A 22,852-nucleotide genomic window follows, 5' to 3' on the forward strand; every position below is an offset into this window, starting at 1 on the left:
TCAGACCAGTGCTTGACTTCCGAGAGCTGAATGACCACATATCATGTCATATGGGCGGCGAGGCCACAGATGTCTGTGGGGACACCTTGCGAGAGTGGAGGCAGATGACAGGGGCCTCCATGATCGTCGATTTGAAGGTGCATGTGGCTGAGAAACTGGAAGCATCAGCTTGTCAGGTATAAGGGCCGGACATACTGTCTGATCAGGCTGGGGTTTGGGATAAATTCAGCGCCAAAAATTATGGCAACAATTCTCAAGGCCATCCTGGGAAAGGTGGACAGAGTAAAAAGGGCCACTAATTCGTACATCGATGACATCCTTGTGGATGAAACCATAATGCCAGCAACGGAGGTCATAGGCCACCTGGAGAATTTTGGACTGGTCGCCAAGCCACCAGAAGCCATGGAGGGAGGCGCTGCACTGGGCCTCAGGCTACGGATAGACAAGACCGGCGCGTTGTTGTTTCGGCGAGGGAATGAGATCCCCGAACTGGGCACCAGCGTGAGTAGACAGGAACTGTGCTCGGTGTGTGGGAAGCTGGTGGGACACTACCTGGTTGCAGGATGGCTCCGGACAGCATGTAGCTTCATCAAGAGACGAGCCGAAGGAGCAAAGTGGAATAACAGAGTGGGAGAGAAAACGACCGACATGATGCAGGAAGTCTTGGTCAGAGTGAGAGCAGAGGATCCAGTGAGGGGCAGTTGGTATGTTACCAAATCAAAGAGCAGGATTGTTTGGTGTGACGCCAGTAGCATCGCAATAGTGATTGTCTTGGAAATGGGAGGCACCGTGGTGGAAGATGCAACCTGGCTCAGGGAGATGGATGACTGCAACCATATTAATGTGGCGGAGTTGGATGCCGTGTTGAAGGGGTGAACCTGGCCTTGAAGTGGGGGCTGCGCACCATCGAAATTAGGACCGATTCGGCCACTGTGATTGGTTGGGTGACGGCAGTCATCACCAATGAGCAGAGGGTGCGAACCAAAGGGGCTGCAGAGATGTTGGTAAAGCGTCGATTGGGGATATTGTGTGAGCTAACCGCTGAGTTCGATGTGAAGCTGAGCGTGATTTTTGTGCCTTCCGAAAAGAACAGGGCAGACGTCCTAACCAGAGTAAAGCGAGCCTGGTTGCAGGTGCCAGAAGATACAGAGCAGGCTGTGGCTGCAGTATGCTGTCTGAGTGACTCGGAGTTGAGGAGACTGCATGCCATGCATCACATGGGAGTGGACAGGACATTGTTCCTAGCCAGGAAAGTCGACTCCGAGGTAACAAGACGGAGCGTACAGAGAGTGGTTAGCAGCTGTGACAGGTGCCAGTCTGTTGACCCTGCTCCGGGCGTACATGAGGCGGGAAGTATTCCAGTGGACCACAACTGGAAACGACTGGCAGTGGACATAACACACTACCGGCAGGGGACGCACCTCTCAATAGTTGACTGTGGACCGGGGCGGTTGGCCATATGGAGGGAGAGGAAGACGGGGACTGCAGAGGAAATCGCGAGAGTATTAAATGAGATATTCCTGGAACGAGGCCCCGTGGATTAACTGCTTCTGGATAATGGCACTGCATTTCGCTTGGAGGTGCTGAAAGAAATGCTTAATGGGTGACAGGTCAGTTGCTTCTTCAGGTTGGCATACTGGCCAAGTGGAAATGGAGTGGTGGAAAGGCATCATCGTACCATCAAGACCATGGCAGAGAGGGGCCACATTTCGCCAATCGGGGCCGTATTTTGGTACAATATGTCGCCCAGGTCAGGACAGGCTGAGGAGTCGGTGCCACACAGAGCAATATTCAGGTACGAGTGGAGGCATCCATGTATTGCATCAATGCGACTCGGGTGAGAGGAAGAGCACACCTTTGTGCAGATCGGGGAAGAAGTTTGGGTAATACTCCCAAATGCATGGTGTACATCACAATGGGGAAAAGGAACAATAACCTCCATCAATTCGAAGAACAACGTCTCTGTCGATGGTATGCCACGCCATGTTTTGGATGTGCGGAAGATTGTCAATGCCTCAGAAGATGGAACCAACAGCAGTGGGCAAGATGATGAAGACAGCAGCAGTAGGCAAGATGAGGAAGCCAGCGGCAGCGCACCAGGAACTCAGGCCAGTCCCGGGGTCGCACAGCGACCACAAAGGGAGCGGCACCCTCCTCCCTGGTTGGCTGATTATGAAACCAATTAAGGTAGTTTGGGAGCGAGGAGTGAGTGGAAAAGCCGGTTAAGTGATCTGTAGATCAGGGGGGCATGTGGTGTTACATGTGGTGTTTTGGGCTGCGATGAGCTATGTGATGTTGGCGGAGAGAGATCGCAGATGAAGCAAACGGAAGTGAAGACAGACCGGAAGGGCCGGCGGAAGTCGGCCACACGGGGATGCGTGGACAACGAGCACGTGTGGGCAGTTCGATCAGAAACAGTGTACGTAGAAGACATGGTTTGATCTGGAGCGGTCGTTTATCCCGCCATAGTCGACAAGGTAAGGACGCTGTATTTCTTTCTCCCTTTTGCTTCTTGTTGTCTTTTTCTTCCATCACACCACATGACACTACCACATTTAATCGATATGACCACCCCTGTTTCGAATCTCTAGGTATGAATGCTTCACACGTGGCATGCAGCTGTTCTTGCAGAATCGAAGCTCATTGCTGGTACAGTTTTGCCTTCAAATTGTTGAGGGAAGCAGGAAGCATGCTTGAGACCATTGTCTCCAAAATGGACCAAACAGAAAAATCCAAAAGGTTGAAATCAGAGCTTCTTGAGGGCCATACATTCTTGTCTATGATGCCCAGATGTACGTCAACCTAGGCACACATATGTACTCATCTATCTATGCTTTTGTATCAATAGATATCTACGTATGGTTATGTACCTGTGTACATAACCATACGTAGGCATGTGTATTGGAGTGTTTAAAACTGTTTATATGGTCTTATATACTGTTTGTAGGCTTTTTATGTGCCTTATATTTTTATATTTTCACCCGCACAGGAGCCAGTCCAGGGGCACTGGCAACGATCTCGCTCGAAAGATATCACGTCTCCCCCGCACATGAGCCAGTCCAAGGGCACTGGCAACGATCCCGCTTGAAAGATTTCATGTGTCACCCGCACATGAGCCAGTCCAGGGGCACCGGCAACGATCTCGCTCGAAAAAAACCTCATGTGTCACCCGCACAAGAACCAGTCCAGGGGCACTGGCAACGATCTCGCTCGAAAGATATCACGTCTCGCCCGCACATGAGCCAGTCCAAGGGCACTGGCAACGATCCCGCTTGAAAGATTTCATGTGTCACCCGCACATGAGCCAGTCCAGGGGCACTGGCAACGATCTCGCTCGAAAGATTTCATGTGTCGCCCGCACATGAGCCAGTCCGGGGGCACCGGCAACGATCTCGCACGAAAGATATCATGTGTCGCCCGCACATGAGCCAGTCCAGGGGCACTGGCAACGATCCCGCTCGAAAGATTTCATGTGTTGCCTGCACATGGGCCAGTCCAGGAGCACTGGCAACGATTTCGCTCGAAAATCCCATGACGGCCCCGCACAAAGCCAGTTCAAGGGCACGGCAGCAATCTATTTCTATTTCACTTGCCTCAACAGATCTTCGCAAGTGGGGTTTAGTGTCCAATTTTAATTTAACTCGATTTCGATTTCACTTGCCTCAACAGGTCTTCACAAGTGGAATTTAGTGTCCAATGAAGGAAGGAAGGTACGCATAAGTGGGCTGGCTGGGCCTTAGATTTAGGTCTCACTTGGCTTGCTGGGTCTTCTCGCGCACAGTATATTTCCAAAGGTCTCGGTCAGAAGTCATCGCCTCGGTGAGGCCCAATGTTTGAAGGTCGTGCCTTACCACCTCATCCCAGGTCTTCCTGGGCCTACCTCTTCCACAGGTTCCCTCAACTGTTAAGGTGTGGCACTTTTTCACACAGCTATCCTCATCCATTCTCGCTACATGACCATACCAGCGCAGTCGTCTCTCTTGCACACTACAACTGATGCTTCGTAAGTTCAACTTTTCTCTCAAGGTACTGATACTCTGTCTAGTATGCACACTGACATTACACATCCATCGGAGCATACTGGCTTCATTCCTTGCGAGCCTACGCATGTCCTCAGCAGTCACGGCCCATGTTTCACTGCCATGGAGCATGGCTGTTCGTACACATGCGTCATACAATCTGCCTTTTATTCTGAGAGAGAGACCCTTTGTCGCCAGCAGAGGTATGAGCTCTCTGAACTTTGCCCAGGCTATTCTAATTCTAGGAGCTACGCTTTCAGCACACCCACCTCCACTGTTAATTTGGTCACCAAGATAGCGGAAGCTATCAACCACTTCTAGTTTTTTCTCCCTGGAATGTGGCAGAAGTTGTTTTCTGCACATTTCCAGTATTTATAGCTCCAGAACATCTGCTGCAAACAAAAACTAACTTCCTAGTTAACCTTCCTTTGATATTGCTGCACCTCTTATGTGTCAATAGCTTGCACTGGGTGCATCTTATAGAGTTACTTCCCACTCCCTTTCTACAGGTCGAGCAGGGCCATCTACCTGAAGGGGTTTGTGTTTTGTCTGCCTTCCTACTAATGAGGACTTTGGTTTTAGCTAGGTTGACTCTAAGGCCCTTCGATTCTAGTCCTTGCTTCCATACCTGAAACTTCTCCTCTAATTGTGATAGTGACTCAGCAATTAGTGCAAGGTCATCAGCATAGAGGAGCTCCCAGGGGCATCCTCTCTTGAATTCCTCTGTTATAGCCTGGAGAACTATGATAAATAGGAGGGGGCTGAGGACAGAACCTTGGTGGACCCCTACCTCCACCCGGAATTCTTCACAGTACTCTCTGCCAATCCTCACCTTACTGACAGAGTTTCTGTACATGGCTCGCACAGCTCTCACTAACCATTCTTCTATCCCTAGTTTCCTCATTGACCACCAGATGAGAGATCGGGGGACCCTGTCAAAGGCTTTCTCCATATCAACGAAAGCCAGGAACAGAGGTTTATCCTTGGCTAGGTATTTCTCCTGAAGCTGTCTTACCAGAAATATAGCATCAGTGGTGCTTTTCCCAGGCACAAAACCAAACTGCATCTCATCTAAGCTGACTCGCTCCCTAAGCAGTTGAGCTATGACCCTCTCCGTGACTTTCATTATCTGATCTAAAAGCTTGATACCTCTGTAATTATTTGTATCTAAAGCGTCACCTTTACCTTTGTAGCAGTTGACTATGGTGCTGCTACACCAGTCATTGGGTATGACTCCTTCGTGTATCACCTGGTTCGTAATACGGGTGACTAGGCTATAGCCGACACTGCCAGATATTTTGAGCATCTCTGCAGTGATTCTTGATGGGCCGGGGGCTTTCCCTGTCTTCATACTCTTAATTGCTTTATCTACCATGGTACTGTCAACTCGGATAGCTGGTCCCTCTGTTGGGTCAACATACGGCAGACTCTCTTTCTCCCATTCATTCTCTTTATTAAGCAATCTATCGTAGTGGCTTCTCCAGACCTCTTTAATTGCAGCCTCATTTAGAGCAAGCGTACCATCATCCATGCGAACACATTTCTCTCCTACTACATCACTATTCTCTCTCCTACACTGTCTTGCGACACGAAATACCTCAAGTCTTTGGTCCTCACGGCGCAGAACATTGGCAAATCTTTTCTTATCTGCCTCCCCTCTGGCTAAATAAACTTGTCGCCTAGCTTCCCTTCTGGCAGATTGGTACAATTCCCTGCTACCACCGTTCTTCCAGTCCTTCCAAGCCTGTTTCTTTTGTCTAATAGCCCTGTCTACATCCTTGTTCCACCACCACGTTATTTTGGGTCGAGAAGGGACCTTGCACCAACCACAGATCTCGTCGGTGGCCCTCAGCAGGTTGTCCTGTAGAAAAGTCCAGTTGTCCTCTACATTGTGTGAAGCTACATCCCCCTCTATTTCGTCAAAGGCTTCGAGTAATAGGTCTCTAAATCTCTGTCCATTTGCAGGATCTTTGTGCTTCCATACCCTTCTCCTCCAAGCTGGTCGTCTTCTGGGCAGCCACTTAGCTCTGATCCTAAAGTCACTAACTACTAGTCTATGTTGTGGGGTACATTCTTCGCCTGGGAATGTTTTGGCATTTCTGAGCAGCCGTCTTTCCCTTTTCCTGGCGAGGATGTAGTCAATTTGGCTTGTGTGCCTGCCAGAAGGGTAGGTGACTAGGTGACTGGTAGGTTTCCTGAAGTTAGTATTGCAGATCATAAGGTCATTTGCATCACAGAACTCCAGCAGCCTGGTTCCCTCCTCATTGCGGGAACCAAAACCATAGCCTCCATGTACGCCATAGAATGCACATATATAGGCACACATATACCCACAACACAAATACACTCACATACATACATATACACACACACATATATATACATACATATATATATATATTGATAGAAAGGACAACAAAAGAAAGAAAGAGACCTCGATGTTATGTAAATAGAGGAATTTATCTGTAAAAATATGTGACACTTATTCGGCAGCCATGATGAAGTTTCGGATGCCAGGGTGGGAACCCATACCAACATCTCTTCAATTATCCGGCCATTGAGAATTCCTGTGAAAAATGACCATCAAACAAAGGGAAATTACTGTGTGGTTGACCGTTATTAAGACAAAAGAGCTAATAGACCACTAAGTAAGGGGAGGGGGTAGAAAAGTCTATAGTGTTCGCGCAATCACACCAATCCGTGCATTCGCCTATATGTATATACTAAACCACCCTCGCTTGAAACACACACATGTTCACCCACATACTGGCCAAAAACTATACATATATGTACACATACATATATATACCCGCATACACGGGTATGCGAATATAGACACGTTTTAACCTTATAGCTTTTTGACACTTTCTTCTGTATTTTGCTTTTAGCCCTACGATTTTTTTTTGCGTGCGTGTGTATGGGTGCGAGGTTGTTGAGTGCGTGTGTGTGTGGTTGTGTATGCGGGTATATATATGTATATGTACATATATGTATAGCTTTTGGCGAGTATGTGGGTGAGCATGTGTGTGTTTAAAGCGAGGGTAGTTTAGTATATAAATATAGGCGAATGTACGGATTGGTGCGCTTACGTGAACACAATAGACTTTTCTACCCACTCCTCTTACTTAGCGGTCTATTAGCTCTTTTGTCTTAATAACGGTCAACCACACAGTAATTTCCCTTCGTTTAACGGTCATTTTTCACAGGAATTTTCAATGACCAGATAACTGAAGAGATGTTGGTGTGGGTTCCCACCTCGGCATCCGAAACTCGGAGTTTTATCATGGCTACCGAATAAGTGTCACATATTTTTACAGATACACACATATATATATATACACACACACATCTATTACTCCAATTCCTAATTCTCACTCTCTCCTTTCTGTACAACTAGATTTGCTCTTTATTCGCTCTCCCAACTATCTATACTACTCCTGATTATCGATGACCTTGCACTAATTGCTGAGTCACTATCAGAACTAGAGGAGAAGTTTCAGGTGTGGAAGCAAGGACTAGAATCGAAGGGCCTTAGAATCAACCTAGCTAAAACCAAAGTCCTAATAAGTAGCAAGGCAGACAAAACACAAACCCCTTCAGGTAGATGGCCCTGCTTGATCTGTAGAAAAGGTGTAGGCAGAAACTCTATAAGATGTACCCAGTGTAAGCTATGGACACATAAGAGGTGCAGCAATATCAAAGGAAGGTTAACTAGGAAGTTAGTTTTTGTACGTAGCAGATGCTCAGGAGCAATAAACACTGAAAATGTGCAGAAAACAACTTTTGCCACATTCCAGGGAGAAAAACTAGAAGTAGTTGATAGCTTCTGTTACCTAGGTGACCAAGTTAGTAGTGGGAGAGGGTGCACTGAAAGTGTAGCTGCTAGAATAAGAATAGCCTGGGCAAAGTTCGGAGAACTCTTACCTCTGCTGGTGACAAAGGGTCTCTCTCTCAGAGTAAAAGGCAGACTGTATGATGCATGTGTACGAACAGCCATGCTTCATGGCAGTGAAACATGGGCCGTGACTGTTGAAGACATGCGTAGGCTTGCAAGGAATGAAGCCAGTATGCTCCGATGGATGTGTAATGTCAGTGTGCATACTAGACAGAGCATAAGTACCTTGAGAGAAACGTTGAACCTAAGAAGCATCAGTTGTGGTGTGCAAGAGAGACAGTTGCGCTGGTATGATCATGTGGCAAGAATGGATGGCGATAGCTGTGTGAAAAAGTGCCACACCTTAGCAGTTGAGGGAACTCGTGGAAGAGTCAGGCCCAGGAAGACCGTGGGATGAGGTGGTAAGGCACGACCTCCGAACATTAGGCCTCACCGAGGCAATGACTTCTGACCGAGACCTTTGGAAATATGCTGTGCGTGAGAAGACAAGACAAGCCAAGTAAGACCAAAATCGAAGGCCTCTGCCAGGGATGTAGCCAGCCCAATTACGCATAACATTCCTTCTTTGGACACTAAACTCCGCTTGCGAAGACCTGTTGAGGCAAGTGAAATTGAAATCGAACTAAATTTGTAGACTGGCACCCATGCCAACGTCTCTTCATTGAACACTAAACTTGGCTTGCGAAGACTTGTTGGGGCAAGCAAAAGCGAAATTGAGATGGTACCTGTACCAGTAGCTCACTAAAAGCACCATCCGAGCGTGATCGTTGCCAGAGCACCAGCTGTCTGGCTTCCGTGCTGGTGGCACGTAAATAACACCATTTGAGCGTGATCGTTCCTGGCATGTGAAAAGACATTCGAGCGAGTTCGTTGCCAGTACTGCTGGACTGGCTCCTGTGCAGGTGGCACGTAAAATACACCATTTCGAGTGTGGCCGCTGCCAGTACTGCCTGACTGGCCTTCGTGCCAGTGGCACGTAAAAGCACCCACCTCACTCTCGGAGTGGTTGGCGTTGGGAAGGGCATCCAGCTGTAGAAACTCTGCCAAATCAGATTGGAGCCTGATGTAGCCACCTGGTTCACCAATCCTCAGTCAAATCGTCCAACCCATGCTAGCATGGAAAGCGGACGTTAAACGACGATGATGCTGATGTATATATGTATGTAAGGAACGACCGTGCAAACTCAAAAAGGAGAAATGGTGACGAATGGAAAAACAGAGAACTTCTTTTATTTAAACGCGTCGCACGGTCGAACACAAAATAATATATCAAAGATGATATACATGATATGTTATGCGACGATAACATAGATGACCAGTAATGAAAGACCACAACCGTATAAGATGAATAACAGAGATATTTATTATGGCGTTAAAGATGTATGTATGTTTGTGAGTGTGAAATGCGACATATAAGAACATAATCAAAGACAGGCCGTCATACAAAGAAAAGTGTGTATGTGAGTGATACATGTATGTGTATGTGAGTTATTACAACAAATAGAAAGAGTCAATAACACGTGAGCAATTATACCAGTTCTTTAGTACACTCTAGGAAAAGTTCTGTATGTGAAGTTGGGGAGGCTGAGTGTGGCAGGGCTGATCACTAGTTGTGATGTCGTGGCATCGATGCCAGGCCGTGATTCTTGTTATACAGATGTTCGTCGCTGGCTGAGAACTCTCGTCTGTTTATTTATCGTGGTGAAGCTGAGTCACCTAACAGAATCGAAGAGAGAGATGTGCCGCGGAGGTTTGGTTTGGTGTACATAGTAAGTCGTGTTGACGCTGGTGGTGATTGAGGCTGCTTGGTAGTAGTCGTAGAAACGTGTTGCTGATATGGCGACGGCGGTGGTCATCGTTGGCTGGACGAAGCTGTTGAAGTGGTCGCTGGCTGATTGTTGCTGCTGCTGTCGTGTGGTACACCGAACAGTCTCTATAGAGAAACTGGACAGAGACCAATTTGTTGGGTATGAGTTAAAGCTATTTATAACAAACTATCGGCTCCCGAAGGCTTCAGTTTAATACTCTATCACGTGACCTTATGAGGGGCCGTGATTGGTCAGTTTGCGTTCTGGCGGGAACGGTTCGAAGAATTTGCCGCTTCAAATAATAATCAGTCACGTGATGACAAGGTTGATGTTTTCCGCTACGTCCGCATTTGTTTATATTTAAATGAGAAGAATGGTGATAGCAGTTTTGTATCTAATGGCGGTAGCTAGTTTTGTATATAATGGCGATCGAGGTGTTAGTTTCACTACATGTATGTATATCTATGTGTTTGGGTATGTGTGAGTGTGTGTGTGTGTTTGTGTCTCTGTGTGTCCCCCACGACCCCTTAACAATGAGTATTGGTTTGATTATGTCCTGTAACTAAACAAATCAATAGAATAAATGCCAAACTTAACAGAAAAAGAAATAATGGGGACAACTTGTTAAACTAAAACCCTTTAATGTGGTATTCCAGCAAGGCCACTGTTCAGTGACTGGAACAAAGTAAAAAGATAAAATGATATAAAATTGAGAATTTTGTATTTATATATATGTATTTTTTTTTATCTTGCCATGTGAAAATGATGTGCTGCCATTTTAAACCCAGTGATAAATATCTAGGGTAGATTGGAGTTTCAGAGATATATTAACTAATTAGAGTATATTTAAAAAGACCGAGAAGAAACAAATGTTCATGATGATGATGATGATAATCATCCATCATCATTTAGTATCTATTTTCCATGCTGGAATGGGTTAGATGGTTTGACTGAAAACTGGTAAGCTGGAGAATTGTACCAGGCTCCAATCTGATTTGGCTTGGTTTCTACAGCTGGATGCCATTCCTAATTCCAACCACTCCAAGAGTGGGTGCCTTTTACATGTCACCAGTACTAGCCTTGACCACAATTTCACTTGGCTATGTGTCTTCTCAAGTACAGTTAATCGCCAGAGGTCTCGATCACTTGTCATTGCTCCCATGAGACCCAACATCTGAAGCAAAGAGGACATTGACTTCCATTGCTAATCCCTTGGTCTAACAAAGTGAGAGTGTATAGACAGAAGTTACTCTTGAAAAGTTAGTTACTCCTCCCTACATGAAGATTAATGTTTCCTTCTCCACATAGCTAGGTCACTATTCTCCTTGCTGTAAGGTCACCATCATCTTCTCACTACACCCAATAAAATGTTACTCAGCATTTTCTAATAATGATAATGAAGGAAAGGGGTGAATATGTGGGCAATAGTTACAGTGAAGTTGTCAACGTATTGATGTTAAAATGATGGTGATTTAGTTGATTTTATTAAATGGAGACCAGAGAGAGAGAATAAGTATTAGACTATCACACAATTTAAACACTGTTAGTTTATATAATGAGACAATTTTATGGCCCTTTACATTGATTACCTTGATTACTTATTGATTATTTATCATCTGATTTTTTTTATTTGTTTTCCTGGATATTTTATTTTTTTATTCAGGAAAATAAGCTTTTTTGTTGATCATGATCAAACATGTATTTTCCTGATTGCTAACTCTTTGTCTATGCATGTGTATGTCTGTATACATATATAATACCAATCTACCATATACATATATGTGTATATATATACATATGTGTATCTATATCTATATATATATATATATATGTACACATGCACATATACATGTATAAATATATATATATATGTGTGTGTGTATATATGTATATTTACATATATATGTGTCTATTAGTGTGTATGTGCATGTGTGTGTGTTATATGTATGTAGGTTTGTGTGCATATGTATGTGCATGCATATATGTATGTGTATTTTTGCATGTATGAATGAATCAGTATAGCACAGCACTATTCATGCACTCATAAATCATTTAATTGTCCTGTTGTATGATTGATCAGTGAACAAACTAACATGATTGTTTTCAAAGATGATATTAGTTAGTTGCTTATATCAAACTGTTTAATGTCGATGCACCAACAAACAATGGCTGCCAGATTTGATTTTTCTCTTGAAAGGAAATACAAATATAACTGCTTCTAATTTAACACTAGTAAGGAGGGAGTGCTACATCTACCATACCCCCCCCCCCCATTACATACACCACACATTAAGTTGTGCAATCACAACTGATCTTAACACATGCTTCAACATGTCCAACAATCAGTTTTCCAGCTGTTGTCAGCACTTCCTTTTATTTTTGCTCAAATCCATTTCCAAGTCATAAACCCTAAATTGTTGGATAAAACTTATATAAAATATCCAAACTGAACAACTTCATTCCCAATTATTTAACATAATTAGTGCAATGTATATTTATAATGAATTTTCATTGAAACAATGTTTTTCAACGGTATGAGAGTTGCACTGAAAGTAATGCAAAAGTAGGCATATCATTTTTATTAACTGGCATAAGCTGTAAAAACTGAACATGCAAATAAAACATTTCTTCTTCTTTAGTACCTCTTTTCCCTGTTTTATTTCATTGCAGGCTGATAATGGGTTCCAAGCTGAAGCAACATACTGTTATTGAGTTCTTGCCAAAGGAGAGATGCATGCTGTTGGACATCCACAAAAGTTTGTTTCCAGAGATGACACCATTGACAATAACAATATGCAAAGATTGATGATGAAGTTTAAAGAAGGAAAATCAGCACTGACGACAAACTATGTGGTGGGAAACCATCAACTGCAATCACTCACATGAATCACCAGCAAGTGGACAAATTGATTTGTGCAGAAAGCTGAGTCACAACTGCTCCACAGCTGGTTGCACAACTGATCTGTGGTTACAATGCATGACAGGAAATAATAGAAGGCTTTGGGTATTGGAAAGTGTGGACAAAGTGAGTGCCTCAGCAGCTGTGCCCCAATTTAAAAGTTGGAAGTCTACTCTGATCTGCTGGGAGCATTTGAAGCCAACAAAAACATTTTTTTTTTCTGATCTGGTAATAACTAATGAAATGTAGCTATATCTTTATGATTGGGAAATGAAGGCTCTGTCCATAGAATGGAATCACCTCTTCTTCAAGACCTAAGAAGTTCAAGAGCTAGACATCAGCTCAGAAAGTCATGGTGACTTATGTGGGATGACAAGGGCTTCTTTCTCTTTGATTTTCTGGAAGGTGACTATCTTGAACAGTGAGTGGTACATAAAAACAGAGACATTGAAATAGTTTGGAAGAGACCAAACAAGAACCCAGAAACAATTCACATTCACCATGACAATACATGACTACACATCTTTGACAACAAATCAGGCAATTGGCAAATTGTGCTGGTCAGCGTTTCCTCCCTCCACTCTACAACTTGGACCTGGTGCCCTCTAATTTTTACCTGTTTGGTCTAATGGAGGACAGTTTTCAAGGACAATGATTTGATGACATTGACAAGTTGATACCTGCCATTATGCCTCTAAGCCTTTCATGTCCTTGCTGCAGTCACCCACTGTTCCTCCAATTCCTCTCTCCCTCCTCACTACTACCCATCTAGGGTGCTTTTGCAGCATTCACACTCTTCTCTTCTTCCTTCTACCCCCATGACACCCTCCAGTGTCTCCTTCTTGCACCTTGCCCTGTCTTTTTGTCTCTTACTCCTATCTCCTTCATGGCTTCTCTGCCTCCTCAACTCCCTTCTCATTTTCTATCCCTGATGTACTCCAATGAACTCCCATATCTCTCTTTCCTTCAATGGTTGACTTAAGATTCTTCATCACCCTAGTCCATTACTCCCTTCCTTCCCCCTTTCACTCACACTTCCTATCCATACTTGATACTTATGGTATTGGATAACCCTAGAACCATCTCCTTACAAAACCCACTCTGTTACATTTTAACTCCATCCCTTCTCAATAACAGCCGTTAATAATTCCTTCCTTTGCTCCTTTTCCCTGCCACACTTCTCCATCCTCTCCTCTTTCTTACCATCCCACATTCCTCGGTTATAGGGGTTACTTTAGGCCCTTACATCTTGCAAAATATAAGGCTGTCATCACTAGTGCTAATAAAAAAGCACCCAGCACACTCTGTAAAGTGATTGGTGTTAGGAAGGGCATGAAGCCATAGAAGCATTGCTGACACTTTGACTCACTAGAACCTGTCAAACTGTCCAACTCATGGAAAAAATCAACCCAGTATTTTTTTAAAAGTCTGGTACTTATTCCATTGCATTTTCCACCAAACTGCTAAGTTATGTGCACATAAATAAACCAGTACCACTTGTCAAGCAATGGTAGGGAACAAACACAAAGATGTTCGCAAATACATACATATGCACATATCATCATCTTAATGGAAAAGTGAATGTTAAAATGATGATGATGATGATGATATATGGCCTTCCATTCAATCTCCATCTACCAGATCTACTCAGAGGGTATTTGTCAGCTTGAGACTATAATAGATGATTTTTATGTTACACACTGTATTGTACACGGGACAATACACTCTACACTGTATACTACATACTGTATTATACAGTGCTATTCATTATATTATGCACACTACAATACACTATTATACTCTACTGTATAAGATTCCTAAGCTTAGTCCATTTGGCTCTAAATAGGAACCATAAGTAGATATATGTTACCAGTGTAAACAATAGGAACACTAATTCTGAAGAGATGCGATTAAAAACTTAAAGGTTTTATGTTATAAAAAAATATGAAAAAACGTACAGTATATATGATAAGTTACTTGAGAATTTTTATAATTTATTAATTTGTATGGTAAAAGATGGTTTTAAAATATTGATATTGGTTTCAAATTTTGGCACTAGTCTATTATTTTCTGGGGAGCAGATAAGTCAATTATATTGCATTAGTGTCAAATTAATAACACAATTAATTACCTACCTACCTACCCAGCCACCCACATACATACATAGTATCTGAATGGAATAACAGGTAGGCAACGATAAAATCTGTATAGTCATAATGTCTGTACACAGTAATAATATTTATGTATACAATGATAACATCTGTATACAATGATTATAGCTGTAGAGAATGATGTTGCTGAGAAGAGTAATCTGTATATGATGGTTATATATATAATGGTAATATATTCAATTCTAATAAGGGTAAATATTGTTGATGTTATGATCCCGTTTCTTAGGAATCGAACCAGTTTTTGATTCTCAACAGAAATGTTTAATCTCATCTCTCATTATTGATGTTGTTGGGTAAAACATAATCTTGTGAGGACAAACGGTACAATTACTTCAGCCAGACTAAATCAAAAAAAAAAAAAAAGTTTCTCCCTTCAAAACTTCCAAGCTTTGTATTAATGTCTTCACAAACATTGACTAAAAGCTTTTCCCAATTTCAGTTACAAAAGTATCTTCTGATATTTTTTACTTTCCTCCAGTTCAAGATGTTCTCAGCTATCTGACCGATGATGGGTTTTATCTCAGTAGTATAAGAGTTGTCTCCCTTACATTAGCTTACTCGGCCGTAATCTGACGTATTTGAAGCGAGTGTGACAGATAGTGGAATAGTTGAAAATAACTCGGTGACAGATCAGCTACGATATCAACCACCACTATGCATTTGTCATACACTCTCCTTACACTCTTCCTCCCTCTTCAACCATTTAGCTGCAACGCTTCCAACAAATCTTCCTCAACTATCCCGGTTAAGAGAGTACTGGATAAAAAATAAAAAAATAATTATTTAAAATCACACATATACATACATGAGGATGTACAAGTTGTCAGAGAGGGTCAGAGCCTTGCCAATTTCTTTTTAAGACAACTTAACTCTCAGTGGCTCTCCTTTAGTATCCAGTTCTCATTTGTGGCTCCATGGCCTGCATGTTGTTGTGTGTTACCGTCTGGACTATGGCATTAGCATTCTAGCAAAATCCAGCTTGCCAACTGAGGGTAGTTGAGGAGTCAAACTCTTGGTAAAATTTTTTAAGGGCTTGTCACTCCATGCATGTGAAGACTGAATTTCCAACAGATTATCTGGAGGAAACCCAACTTTCAGCCGTTGATATCCAGTAATATCATCACTGTGGGATGTATACCACAGAGCATGCTGAAATGTGTAGATCAATTAATACTACTGCATCCCAGGGATACTTACAGTGCATCTGTTAACAATATTGCAAGCCCTTCGAAATAATTCCATGTCTATCAGTATAACTGAGCTGTTTGAAGTAGCTCTGCTATATTTACTAGTGGTTCTGGTATTGGTGGTGTTGTTACTACCCTTCACTGCTATGGAAGCAGTTGTAGCAAGACTCATTTCTGTTCTGGCTTTTTATGTTCAGCTAACCATAAATAGACTCCACACGTTAATCTTGATTGTCTGACCTACCACATGAGTTTTGAACATTTGGTTGAGTCTTGTATTTTGATTGTTTGAGTATAGCACGGGATATGGATCTCAGATCCAGTCATGTTGAGCATAATACATCCTTAAACAATTTTTTTCTGAGCCCTTTTTTGCCTATAAATAGCTTTATCAAATCATTTTTGGGCAGTGAGGTGAGAGATTTTCCTGAAGCATGTCATATTTTCCTGCTGTTATAATGAAGCACTTGCAACCAACGATGGCCAGAGTTGAATTATCCTAACAATGGATAATCTATACAACCAACAGAATCCATTTAGTCCATTGTATAATGTAGCAGAGGAATAAAGTCTTGCTGTTATTTTAAAGTTTGTTTCTTGTCTTATTTCCATGTTATGTAATGGTATTCAACATTCCATAGTTAACCAAGAGAGATTTTATGACTTCACAACTAAACAGTTTATGTAGTAGTTGTAATGGTGGTTGTAATGGAGCAGTCCACATAAGTCTCTAATACACTACTCTGGCTACCCTTGTTGACTGTGTTGCCAATGTTACTAATTTGACTTAAGTGTCTAACCTAGGAAAGGATTTGAAGTTGAATAAACTCCCATTAATCTTGTCACTCCCTCTTGTTGTCCTTGTTGCTGCTGTTGTAATTGATTTTACTGATGTGATTTTTACCTTCGGTATCAGTCACTTGGTTTGAAGTAGATGACAATGACTTCTTTCTCTCCTCTCTGGCACTATTTCATTGCATTCTTTGTATAAATTAAACACTCTTTCACTCTCTGTGTTATATTCATCCTCAGTCAATATCATTTTTTCCAAAGAGATTTATTTAATTTTTTTGGAAAACTGACAATTTTGCAAAATAAAATTTTGAATCCATCAAATTCCTCCTTCAAGAGGGTTGATGAAGCAAAACAGAAAAACTTACCCAAAGAAGAGAGACAGTTTCCCTATATAAGTGACAACATTTTTTAACCAAATGCATCCTAATGTAATTGAAAAATATGAAAACTTTGGTAATTTTACAAAGTTGAAATTGAGTATGCCTTTCCTGTCAGTGTTATTTACAACAACAACAGCAGCAGTAGCAACAACAACAACAACAACAACAATAATAAAGGGCAGATGAACTCAGAGTCAATAGCCATCCAACTATATGTCAGGTCACTCATTGTGCTATTGGCAAAATGTAATTCAATACAATCTATTTTATGGTCAGGCCAGTAGCAATTAAATTGGCAGCCCTACCAAGCACTTGCCTGGTAAGGAGGGCGGATTTTGTTGGATGAATAACACAACCTGTAAAAGTGTGGATGATATCAATAGATTCAATGGCCATCCAACTATATGAGTGATAGATAGTGGAAGTAGCGATCAGTGCATGATAACCAGCTTGAATGAGGGCAGACAGGCCTCTCAAAAATCTTGGCCTACAACCTGTCTAGTGATGGTAACACGATATAATTACTGGCTGGTGGTAACCTTAAACACATCAATTAAGAGAGAAATGTTAATAATGTGAAGTAATCCTAATGGTGTCAACGAGGCTGGAGCTTTTAGCAAAGGTGTTGCATCCAGCAGGTGTCCTGTGGAAAAGCATCCCAGGCCTTGTAATCAACAGCGAATGAGATTAAAATGGAGGAAGAACAACAAATTGTTGTTTGAATGTTACAATAGAAGTGAATCAAAGAAAAGGGGCTATAGGAAAAGGTTATTAGAGCTCTGGAAAAATATTACCAATATGAAGAGCTGAAGGATGTGAGTGAACAAAGATTAGCTGATCTGATTAGACAAATTTCAAATTTTGGCACAAAGCCAATTTCGGGGGAGAGGTAAAGTCAGCTGTATCGACCCCAATACTCAACTGGTACTTATTTTATTGAATTAAGATGAAAGGCAAAGTCAATCTCGGCAGAATTTGAACTCAGAATGTGAAGCCAGACGAAATACCACTAAGCATTTCACTCAGTGTGCTAACGCTTCTGCCAGCTTGTCACCTTAATCAGATTAGACAAATTAAGACCAAAGTGTGGTCACAGAAGATGGAACAAGAGAAGATTAGAATGGAAGTGATAAAGGGACTGCAGAGGACTACTGGTCCAAAAGAAATGCAGGTACAACTGGAAAATCAACAAAGCTGGCGTATGGGGGGAGGTGGATATCAACAATATATAGAAGACATTAGTGCACCTCCAACTAGAAAGTCACTGGAAAAAATTAGTCCAGAACTAGCAACTCTGTAACAGAGTTCTGGAAGAAATATTATTTGAGTAAAGGAAAAGGTTACCATCATTGTACTTCTTTCTCAATGCACACCAGCATTACACATCTAGCAAAGTATACTTGTTTCATTTCTTCCTAGTTTTCTCAAATTCTTCCTATTCAAGGCTCATGTTTTGTTGACCTGCAGTATTACTTTTCACATGCAAGAATCACGCAATCAGCACTCTGAAGGAGGAGCCTTTTTTTTTGTACTAGCAAAGGTAATGGCTCCTTGAGCTTTTTCCAATCCATCTTTATACTGGTTATTATGCTTTCTAAGTAGCCATCTCCATTAAGATAACAGAAACTGTCGACTATTTCCTAGAGGTTGTCAAATTTAAGGGAATTTATTTCCCTATATGCTCTTAGTGTTTATAAGCACTATAACCTGCCACATAAAAAAGTTACTTTAAAAAAAAAACCGGTCTGTGTTTCTACTACATCTGTTGTACCTCAATTGTCTACACTATGTATACCGTATGGAATTTCTATCGCTTTTATACATATTGAACATGGCCATTTCCTTAATGGTAGCAAGGACATCTCCCTTTTGGGGTCGGTAAGTACCAGTTAAACATTAGGTCGATGTAATCGACTAGTTCCCTCCCCCAAATTTCAAACCTTGTGCCTATAGTAGAAAGAATTATTATTATTTTAAGGCAGCGAACTGGCAGAATCGTTAGCACGCCGGGCGAAATGCTTAACGATATTTCGTTTGACGTTACGTTTTGAGTTCAAATTCCGCCGAGGTCGACTTTGTCTTTCATCCTTTCAGGGTTGATAAATTAAGTACCAGTGAAACACTGGAGTCGATGAACAATGGAAGTACATCTGTTGTACCTCCATTGTTTACACTATGCATACCGTATGGAATTTCTATCGCTTTTATACATATTGAACATGGCCATTTCCTTAATGGTAGCAGGGACATCTCCCTTTTGGGGTCGGTAAGTACCAGTTAAACATTAGGTCGATGTAATCGACTAGTCCCCTCCCCCAAATTTCAGGCCTTGTGCCTATAGTAGAAAGAATTATTATTATTGTTATTAGCAAGGCAGCAAGCTGGCAGAATCGTTAGCACACCGGGCAAAATGCTTAGTGTGATTTTACGTTCTGAGTTCAAATTCTACCAAGGTTGACTTTGCCTTTCAATCTTATGGGGTCAATAAAATAAGTATCAGTGGAGCAGTAGGGTTGATGTATTCAACTTACCCCTCCCCCCAAATTGCTGGTTTTGTGCTAAAATTTGAAAATATTAATATCATTAGTAGTAGTAAGGTAGCAAGCTGGGCAAAATGCTTATTAGTATTCCATCTGCCTTTAAATTTTGAGTTCAAATTCTGCCTGGTTCGACTTTGCCTTTCATTCTTTCAGGAATTGATAAAAAGAATATCAGTCAAGTACTGGGTCGATGTAAAGTTGATTGGTATGTATAGAACCGGTGTATAGATGCTGGCTACATTGACACAGGTTAGATAAAAAATAAATCAATATCAGTTTATTTCGACTCTTGTAAGAATGTAATCAGTGATATTTGAATATATCTCTGATAATTATACAGAAGGAAGTAGAATCATAATTAACAACATAAAGATGGAATCATAAAGGAAGTTAAAAATTATGTAGTTAAGTTATACTTTTAATAGGTCAACTATTTTCCAGTGACACCGCATAGAGCATATCAACTACGTTGCAGTGACTGGAAAAAAATTATTTCTAAACAAAGCTATTTAAAAAATATTTCGGATCTACGAAGCCATAAAGTCTCCAAACAATAATTTACACTTTAAATTAGATTACATTTCAATTATAATGAAATATATGATATAGTTTGAGTAATTCTGAATCTGTGCAATTATATAACATTACGTAACGAAAACAAAGGGAGGATATATAAATATATACATATATTATATATATGTATATTTTCTCTACTTCCGTCACAAAAACGAGATCGTACGAAAATATAAAATATGTTGATTAAATAAAAAAAACTTAGTGTAAACTTCATCATTTAAATGAATTTGTCATTTATTAATTTTCGAGACGTTATTAAAATATCATAAAGCAAATCACACCTAGTTTATTTTGAATTTGAAAAAGGCCAACTGCTAATGAAATATATAGATATTATAAGCAGCGTCCGCTAAGCAGGTCTCATGGTGTAATGGTTAGCACTCTGGACTTTGAATCCAGCGATCCGAGTTCAAATCTCGGTGAGACCTTAAATTTTCTTTTTGCTCTAAACAAAGAAGAATTTTTCAAGTAAATTATCATTCAATGTATTTTAATTTCTTCTCTGATTATTGATTATAAATCTGTGTTAGATTAAGTGATATTGGTATTAATAACTGCATTAGTCATGTAATTATCAATGTCAGTTCTGGCTATAGAGCAGGCTTTGATTACTCAAAATTGTATTCCAAATATAATTTAATTTTCTCTCACGGTCTATAACGCTAGCAAAAGAAATGAACATCACAATTACGAACTCGCATTTCGTAAATCTGTGACTTCGAACTGAAATATTCAAAATCATACAAATAAATTCAAACAATAAAAACACCATAAAAAAAAATTCTCCTGTCTCCCCGGCGGGGAATCGAACTCCGGTCTCCCGCGTGACAGGCGGGGATACTTACCACTATACTACCGAGGAACAGACGCTTATTAAGGGTCATTATTAATGTATTTATTACGTGTTCCATCACGCACTTGTTCTTTGAAGTAGTTGACTAAAAAGTGAGGCAAGGAGAATTGTAATTACGGAAAGATTCAAATTTTTACCGAGCTGGATAATATTAGCAAAAACCTGAAATTTTCTCTTCGTTTTCAATAAACAGCGCAGTTGTGTTCGATGCAAATATAAATACACTTCATCGATTCAGTTAATTTCTGTTAGTTTATTTAGGCGATTTAGGTTTAGCTATTAAGCCAAAGAAAAAGCGACATTAGGTATCTAGACCTCTAAATTAAAATTTAATTTGTTTGATAAACGTTAACTATTGCCTGTTAAAACAAGAGTTACAAGAAGCCTGTCTTCACTAGTATTTTTATGATTGAGAAATTTGCTTTCCGTCACTAAATTCAACATTTGTCAGAAAAATAATAAATCCGAGATATTTATTTTCTTTCATTTTTGGAACAAAGCTCGAAATCTGTTTGTACAAAATTTGATCTTTGTGGCTATGATCACTGTCTACAATTTTGTTCCAGTTGTTTTCAAATTTGGTAGATGGATTAAGTTTTGTATACTAATTATGAAAATGAAATACATTCTCCCTATAAATTCATAATTAGAAAGTTATTAGCCTTTAACATTTTCAAAATTTGGGTATTTTAGCCAATCAGAAGCAAGTAGTTTACACAGTACCGTAAAGTTCTGTTAGCATAGTAAGCAAAGAAACATCATTTGTTCCATGGCTGATTGCGAAGAACTCTGTTTCATAGTAACCAAAGATGCTGCGCATGCGCACAACGACCAAATAGAGTGTAATCAACAAATTGAGAGTACCTGGGCATCTTTAAAGCTTAGTAGCAAACGTGGGACACACTTCTCTATGGTTGATTCTTATCTTTGTGAATTTATGTGGAGAAGGAAATATGAAGATGAAGAAGATAATTTATTTTATAAAACCCTAGAGTGTATTGCAAACTTTCGTTCTTTAATTCTAACTAATAAATGTCTGCTTTAAGCAATGTTTTGACTGTTAATTCTAGCAACTTCTGTTGGTTTGCTCGGAGCTTTCAAATATTCAATTTGCTCGCGAATCTTTTAATGTTTTTCACTGTTTACTGTAGCTAGTTTAATGTTTTGACATGCCGGTGCCTCCCTTCCCACCGAATTTATTCCTATATATGTCTTGTATTTCATCAACACTAGAGAGAAAGATTTTAGGGACGGAAGAAAATTCCGTAATTGTCTTTATTCTGGTGCTTAACCACTTCTATAAACTGGATGGTTGACTCATAATAGATTTAATATATGTATGTGTCTACATACAGCCCCAAACACACGTACGCACATATATATATATATATATATATATATATATATATATATATATATATATATATATATATATATATATATGTATATGTATATATATATATATATATATATATATATATATATATATATATATATATATATATATATATATATAATATAAATAATATATAAATATATGTATATATACATACATATATATGTATATATACATGCATATATGGATACAGGACATTAAATAAAAACGTGAACAAAATGAGAAATGAGAACATAAAATATAAAGACATAGAAAACGAACTTTTTTTCGAACAACGAAAGAAATAAATAGAGAAACGAGACAGGCAACTCAAAGAGCATTCCCTTCATCAGT

The 22,852-nt window shown here is 40.4% G+C and overlaps 1 protein-coding gene and 1 non-coding gene across 2 annotated transcripts; both read left to right on the forward strand.

Annotated features, from left to right (window-relative positions):
* Positions 1-240: 240 nt before the first annotated feature.
* LOC149131821 (uncharacterized) lies at positions 241-7,470 on the forward strand. Its single transcript, XM_089337815.1, is given in 4 exon segments — positions 241-871; positions 874-1,166; positions 1,953-2,108; positions 7,417-7,470. Coding segments are annotated over 4 exon segments (1,134 nt in total).
* A 13,156-nt stretch (positions 7,471-20,626) lies between these two features.
* On the forward strand, positions 20,627-20,698 carry Trnaq-uug (transfer RNA glutamine (anticodon UUG)). The gene has a single exon. It is a non-coding gene; the product is annotated as a tRNA-Gln (tRNA).
* Positions 20,699-22,852: the final 2,154 nt, after the last annotated feature.

This window comes from Octopus bimaculoides, chromosome 19, assembly GCF_046866305.1.
Source record: "Octopus bimaculoides isolate indiv1 chromosome 19, ASM4686630v1, whole genome shotgun sequence".
Taxonomy (NCBI): domain Eukaryota; kingdom Metazoa; phylum Mollusca; class Cephalopoda; order Octopoda; family Octopodidae; genus Octopus; species Octopus bimaculoides.